The sequence below is a fragment of the Propithecus coquereli genome, unplaced genomic scaffold (genome assembly GCF_000956105.1).
Source record: "Propithecus coquereli isolate 6110/MARCELLA unplaced genomic scaffold, Pcoq_1.0 Scaffold54, whole genome shotgun sequence".
In the NCBI taxonomy this organism is placed as follows: Eukaryota; Metazoa; Chordata; class Mammalia; order Primates; family Indriidae; genus Propithecus; species Propithecus coquereli.
In genome coordinates, this window is record NW_012151285.1 from 5835143 (window position 1) to 5842953 (window position 7811).

The 7811-nt window shown below is 37.4% G+C and overlaps 1 protein-coding gene across 3 annotated transcripts in view; it reads right to left on the bottom strand.

Moving 5' to 3' along the window:
- Positions 1–6: 6 nt before the first annotated feature.
- MAP3K7CL (MAP3K7 C-terminal like) overlaps positions 7–7811 on the bottom strand; it is a 52814-nt gene continuing 45009 nt past the window's right edge. For 2 of the 3 annotated variants that reach the window (XM_012657356.1, XM_012657357.1), the window contains one exon: positions 7–982. In XM_012657356.1, the coding sequence (XP_012512810.1) occupies positions 802–982 (181 nt within the window). In that variant the 3' untranslated portion in view covers positions 7–801. The remainder of the gene's footprint in view (positions 983–7811) is intronic. The other variant, XM_012657355.1, reaches the window with a different exon arrangement.

Genomic DNA, 7811 nt, shown 5'->3' on the forward strand with positions numbered 1-7811 from the left:
CAAAGTAATAGTTATCATTTCACTGATGTTTTCATGGGAACACACCCAAGTAATATCCAAACAAAAATTTCCCATGTCCCCGCCTCCCTCTAGAACACACAGACAAAGGCAGAGATGTTTGCTGTGAGGTAACACAGTGTGAAGAAAAGGCAGCCTTATATGTCTCTATTATGGCAGCAAGTTAGCATGGGCAAATGTGCTTTGGGCACAAACATGATTTCTGCTAATATTTTCATGAGGAAGCTTTTATGATATGCAACCATTTATTCTTAGTACAATCAATCATTGAGGGATTAAGTCTGACTGGTGAACATAAATATATGCAGAGAGGTTTCTGACGGTTTAGATTTGAGCACATTTGAAATATTAAAGGCATGCAATGTAAAAACACAAAGATGTGGGACTACAGTGAGCATCCTACTGGTGTGTTACATGGCTTAATTCTGCTCTGCTCATGACTCTTAAAGGGGTCAGTCAATATTCTATTTTTATCATTTTCTATCCTTGATATACAGTGTGGTTGTATCTTCCTAAATGAGAAAAAAAATATATATCTTTGGAAAAGAATTCTGATCTCTGAAAACATATATTGGTAACAGCTTTGCATTAATGATCTCACTTAAAATAAAATATCCTTTCTCTCAAGCTAGAAGCTGACAAGCATTAAACTCATTATAACGTTTGCCATGTGGGTAATACAGTGTAGCAATCAATGTGACTCACTATTCCTTTAAAATAAAAATCTTTTGGCCAGCGCAAAGCAGACACCAACCTCTTAAGTGTACATTGAATAATTTAAAGTTAGGATGAGCCCTGCCTCTTCTGATACTGTATTCTAAGTTTCTCCAGTTGTTCCACACACTGTGCCTGGGCCAACTTCAACGTCCGATTCTCCTCCGTCAGAGCCTCGAATTCCCGAACCAGCTGAGCAGCATCCACCTTCTCCTTTTCTGCCTGATCCAGCTTGGCAATGAGCTCCTTCCTGAAGATTCAGGGTATAGGGCAGGAAGAAGGACAGAGTTCAATGAAAACAAATTATTCAATAACCGCATGATGGAAGCAGATGGTTTCATTCTGCTCTTCTAAATTTTTACCCATCTCTACTTGCCTCTAATGATTTACTTTTATTTTTCCAACTTTGCAAGCTTTAGATCTTTTTATTTTATTCTAGCACCTCTAGTAGACACATCTGAAATATTAACATATACCAAAAAAGCCCCATAGGTCCTTCAATAGTCCAAAAAATTGATCTTTATAACAGTACGAGAAGTTGTAAAAATCGTAACTAATTTATGGAAAAACAAAACATCCCAGTTTATAATTTTTCATAATTTAAGATGTTGCTGTTGTCTTGTAGTTTGCCCCTTACCAAGTCTTTGTTCTCCAAATTTAGTCGTTATTGTCCTTTGTTTCCTATATCCAAGTTTAACAAATCTTCACTGGGCTTCTTAGAACTAAAGAATGCCAACTCTATCCTTGCAGACATTGTAATATTTCCCACGTCTTTCCCTAGTCCTTGCATATATATTTCAGCCCTCGTTAACGAAACAATGTGTCTCCATTTAGTGCTGGCCTGACTCTAAAATTGAGGAAGCAGGCTGAGGGTACAGGAGGAAATTGGCAATGACAACGCCTTAAGCAAATTCAGTTCTCAGTAAATATTTGTAAATAATTCATCCATGTAAATACACATTATGAGGAGCTACGATCTGCAGTTCGTGTTTAGATTTAATAAACATAACAACCAGGTCCACTGCCTTTACAGGGTCAGTGAATCCTAACCTAGACTAGATCTAATTAAATTCTCCTTTGCCTCACATTTCTTCGTCCTCTGTAGGGCAAATGTTCTTCAGATACATAGTTTTCTAGATGGGCTTCCTAAAGGGAAGGCTTTCTACTGCTGGTGTTATTAATAACATTAGATGATTGTAGATAGTACCTAGGCAAAGTTTTAAGACTCTTAAATTTATTTAATATGTATTTTTAAATAGAAACCAACACATCAAACTCCATAATTTCAAACATCACATGCCCTAAGAGTAGGCTAATTAAAAAAAAAAAAATCTATGTAACTCTGATTTAAAGAAAAGTATTGGTAAATGATAGTGCAGATACGGCATAATTCACTGAAGTTGTACCCAACTGACCAAAGCTTGGGGCACACTGCCGCCAGCCTCAGTCCCAAGCCCTCTTCTTGGCCTCCCCAAACCCTGCAAAGCCCCTGAGGCTTTGTGGGTGTGTTCTTTTGAACGCCTGTTCTAAAGTAGCAACAATCTTGCCTTAGTGTGTAACAAGGGCAAATATTATCCTCATTAAATTCATGCATTGTTACTGTTGGCCACATCTCTGAAAGCCTCTGGTCTTCCTTCTTCCACTGATCAGATACTGATCTGACACTACATACTATGATAAGAAGAAAAGGAAGTATATATTCCTGAAAAGCAATAATATTCAAGTTTATGTTGGAAATAAGCCTGTGGCCACTGGGAGCAAAGGGGAGTTTCCTGATCAAAAATACAACTTGTTGTGTTCCAATAATCCAGAACAAGAAAATAGCAGACTATCTCATTCAGTTAGGTCTCCAAACATTTTTTATTATATAATACTATTAGTTTAAAAAAAGAAAACTTTGAACACAAGCCCAAACTATTTCTACACGTCTGTATATTTATTTGTGAATTATATATGCACTAACATGTACATTACAAAGCACACCCAAATATATATATGTAACAAGATAGGATTCAATGCTAAAACTAGTGGGTGAAAGGCTAATGAGTCACATGATATTTACACAATCTCAAAACGTATTCCCACAAATTTCTTATTAATTGCAAAGGGGAAAAGTATGGAGAAATCTGGAAGAAAGTGACCGAAGTTGACATCAATACTAATGAGATGAATAGATACAACATGCACTGTGAGAGACACAATATCATTTGTGTGGTGTTCCTGCCAAAAATGCATAATCTAAATTTAATCATGAGGAATACCAGAGAACAGCAAGTTGAGGAAAATTCTACAAAATTGCTAGCCTGTATCTTCAAAAGTGTTAAACATTAATAACTATTCCAAATTTTAAAAACCTAAAGAGAAATGACAACTAAATGCAATCTGTGATTCTGGACTGGGCAAAAAAATGGCTTTCAAGAATATAGTTGAAAAATTGATGTACTTTGAATATGGACTATGAATTAAATAGTCAATACTATTGTATCATTGTATCAGTGCTAAATTTCTTTTTTTTTTTTTTTTTTTTTTCAGAGTCTCACTCTTTTGCCCGGGCTAGAGTGAATGCCATGGCATCAGCCTAGCTCACAGCAACCTCAAACTCCTGGGCTCAAGCCATCCTCCTGCCTCAGCCTCCCGACTAGCTGGGACTACAGGCATGTGCCACCATGCCCGGCTAATTTTTTCTATATATTTTTAGGTGTCTGATTAATTTCTTTCTATTTTTAGTAGAGACAGGGTCTTGCTCTTGCTCAGACTGGTCTCGAACTCCTGAGCTCAAACAACCCGCCCCCCTAGGCCTCCCAAAGAGCTAGGATTACAGGCGTGAGCCACCACGCCCGGCCTTCAGTGCTAAATTTCTTGATTTTAGTCATTGTATTATACCTTGGTTAAACGAAATAATGTCCTTATTCTTAGAAAATACTCACTGAAGTGTTTAGGGCAATGGATGATGATGGTGTGTGTATGTACATATACATGTGTACATATGCATACATATATATATTTATACACACATATATTTATGTATATATAAATGCATACATATATTTATACACATATATACACACATATACATACACACAGAGAGAATGTGTGTGTGTGTGTGTGTGTGTGTGTGTGTGTGTTTGTGCACACGCGCGCGCGCGTAGGTGAGAAAGAAAGAGAACCCTGGTAATGTTTGGGGAGGAAAAATAAGACACCACTGGGGAAAATTTTAATAATTGGTGAATCCCATAAAGGATATATGGGAGTTCTTTATACTATTTTTGCAACTTTTCTATAAATTTGAACCTGTCAAAATAAAGTTATCCTGGAAAAAAAGGACAAAAAGTAAATCAGAATAGAAGTTCTAGTATTTTCTTCCTGCATCCAGTGAACTGCCTTTTGTACCCAATTTGGTATTCACTAAGCAAAACTAGGCATTGGAAAGAAAGTGCCCCATTAGGGACAAATGGAAGATAATCTGGAATACCGGTATGCATATACACAAAGTTCCTTTGGGCTATTACTGATCTTTGGATCTTCTGTGGTGTTTAGAATAGCCTGCCAATAAATATTTTCTGAATAAATAATTTAAGAAAAAGGCAGCTCAATGATAAATACAGTAATTTATATTTTAAAGCTAAGGAAAGAGAAACTCAATGTGTTCCATTTAATTGAAAAAGTCACACAGCTAATAAGAAAGAGCCAGAAATCAAGCCTATCCTTCTGATTAAATGTTTAGAGCTCTGTGCCAAGTATAGTTTAAGCAGTAAATGTCAATAATTAAATATTGATTAGTAAAAGTATTCATGTAATTATCTTAAAGAAATTAATAAGTTAAAACCTATGTAAGTAAAAAAGAGAGAGACATACTCTAAATCCTCTATCCATCAAATCATCCATTCTTGTTCTATTTTTTCTTTCAAATTACTTATGTCATATAAATAATTTAGATGGAAATAAAGTTTCACTTTCAAATCATGGTCTGGGAGTTGGCAGTACTGGAAATAACAATGGCTGTCTTCCTGGCTCCATATCTGACCTCATTTAAAGCCATCTGTTATGAGTTTTGACTGGTAGAGACAATAAATCACAAAATCACAGATTTTACAACAAAAAAAGAATGGTCAAAATTTTCTAGTCCAATCTTCTCACATTGGAGAAAGTCAATAATAATTTCTCCTTTACTGGAATCGAGAAGATTCAATTGACAGGTTTCCAAATTAGTTTCATGCATTTGGTAAGCAATTATACAGCTATTCAATGACTACTGTCAGACTCTCTATTGTTTCCTGTCTAGGACCTATTTATGTAGACATATTTATGCTCATCCATTATTAATTCATAATTAAACTCTGGCACATCAAGCTACAGACACAATCATATAAAGAGATGATCTGAAGAACAAATCAATATTTATAATTGACTAGAACATGGTCCTGCCTTTGATTTCTCGGTTATCCTGTCATCCCCTTCAATGTAATGTGATATGGACGTAGAAGACCATAGTTACAGAAATCTTATTTCTGAAGTCAAAACCTGTAACCCAGCATTCCATATGATGTAGTTCAATAGTCTAAAGGTCATAGCCTTGGGGTCCAACATAGATTATCTGCTGCCCCATCCTAAGCCACATGCCCGGAAAAGTTTTTAGTAGCTAAAACAAATGGGGGAAGGGAAAGTTCAAGTGACTTGGTAAAGAAGACTTTGAAACTTTGCAGAAATTAATTCCAAAATTAAGGAGATTCTTTATGTTGCAGGAGCTTGAGACATGGATTCATCATTGGGACAAATATTTCTCTGTTCTGAGAAGACCATTTCCATCCTTCCTGGCCCTTTCAAAGTTGACTAAGGGCTTTTATTTGGAAAAGGCAAAATTCTAGGCAATTTAGTCCCAGTGAGCTAAAGACTTTTGGATAATAATGTAATAAAATAATATCTTCATCCTAGGGAGAATTTCATTTTAAAACACAGATTTAGACTGTACTCTTGGTGGTTCTTGAGAGACTTATGTCCAAATATAAGCATCTGTATACAGGAGAGGAGTAGATGCCTCAAGATGACAAAAAGCATGTGAAAGTCTACCCTTGTCTTATGCAGGTGGAGGAATAATAAATGGTATTGAGTTCAGATTTCCAAAGCTCAGTCTGGACTATGATGGTGAAGCCCTACAAATGAATAATGCATGAACAAACATACCTATGTCTTCTGGGAACAAAAGGGCAACACTGCACTGTTGGAGGAGGAAGTGAGACTTGCTCTGATACAGGGTTTCTCAACCTTGGCACAACTGATGTTTGGGTCAGACAATTCTTTGTTGTTGGGGGCTGTCTATACATTGGGATTGTAGGAGACTTAGCAGCATCCTTGGCCTCTCTATTCACTAGATGCCAGAAGCAAACCCACTCCCCCTCCCAGTTATCACAACCAAATATGTTTGTAGATATTCCTAATGTAGGGGTGAGGTGGGGAGTGGAATGAGTAGAGAATTGCCTCTTTGAGAACCGCTGCTCCAAAGGAAATGGACATTCCACTTGTAAATCACCCTGAAAAGAGTTAATCCTGGGACAGGAAGAAGGTGAAAGGCAAAAGGTTTCCTCGCTCTGCTCCCCAAGAGATTGGATTGAAGCCTCTTTCGTCAGCAAGGGAAACCTACTTAAAGGCACTCTCACTGAGAAGAGGCAAATATTCTGTCCCTTTCAATACATATTCAGACAGACAATTAAGTGGAGAGGTACCTGGGAAAGACATTCCAGTTAAATGACTGTGCTGCATGTGATTAGGTGGTATAAAAGGCCCAAATCATTATGACTGGGGCATTAACAGAAACTGTAATCTCACAGCTTGATGAGGTCTGGGATGGTGGGATTTCACACAAAACTAAATGCTAAAATAAAAGATTCCCTTTGGCTATACCTCTGCCTCTTAAGCAAGTGAAGAGCTGAGATAGCTCTTTGGCTCTTCTATTCATTCACTTAACAAATATTTGTTGAAAGCTCATTGCAAGCCAGGCACTGTCCTTTATTCTTGCTAACCAAGTCCGTCTTGGGAAGCACATCTCCATTGTTGGAAAATGAATTCAAATCCTGTACCTTACCCAGAAGGCATCTTATCCATATCAGACATCACAGGAAAGAGAGGATAGAACTTTTCCCCCATGTTGAATATACTCTACAAACACTTGTGGAGAAATGTCTCCGTTTACTGTTTATAATGAAAACAATTTTGTGTGTGTAGGGGGGGGGTGCTGAGTAAATATTTAAGAAAAGTATGCTTGGTATATAAAAGTGAGGTTTGATTTTCAGTGTTTTATTGCTGTGGAATCCTTTTTCAAAGAAAGTCACACCCTGAAGGGAAGCAACAAAAACAGATAAAATTAAACCTTTTCGGCCAGGCATGGTGGCTCACACCTGTGATCCCAGCACTTTGGGAGGTTGAGGTGGGAGTATCATTTGAGGCCAGGAGTTCAAGGCCAGCCTGGGCAACATAGCAAGATGCCAAATCTAGGAAAAATTTAAAAATTAGTTCCATGTAGTGGCATGCATCTGTAGTCCCAGGTACTCAGGAGACTGAGGCAGAAGGATCACTTGAGCCCAGAGTTTAAGGCTACAGTGAGCTGTGATCACTCCAGTGTACTCCAGCCTGGGCAACAGAATGAGACCCTTTCTCTGAGAAAAAAAACAATTTTAAGCTTCTCTAGTTGACCTTGGTACAGTCCCCTGCCTGACATCCTCTATATCCCCAATCTTTGAGAGACTCCCCAGAAGATAGTTCAAAAACCTCTGCCTTCAGGAATATCCCAAAGAAACAAATGCTTCTGGTTAAACATAAAAATCTCCTGTTATTGGAAATCTCCAAATAAATGCCATGATTAAAGACAAATCAAAACTGGACTAATGTTAGACTATGCTTTTAGAAATTACATATGTACCCTCTCGCCCTCATCCTGATATGTTTCCCTAGAGGGGATGTTGATCCCCCAATCATCATTTTATATATATTTTAACAGACATGAGAATATAGGAATCATACTGATTGTGGTAGCACCATATGAAAACCCCCTTCTGATGTTTTGCTTGAACCCACTAAAATTATAT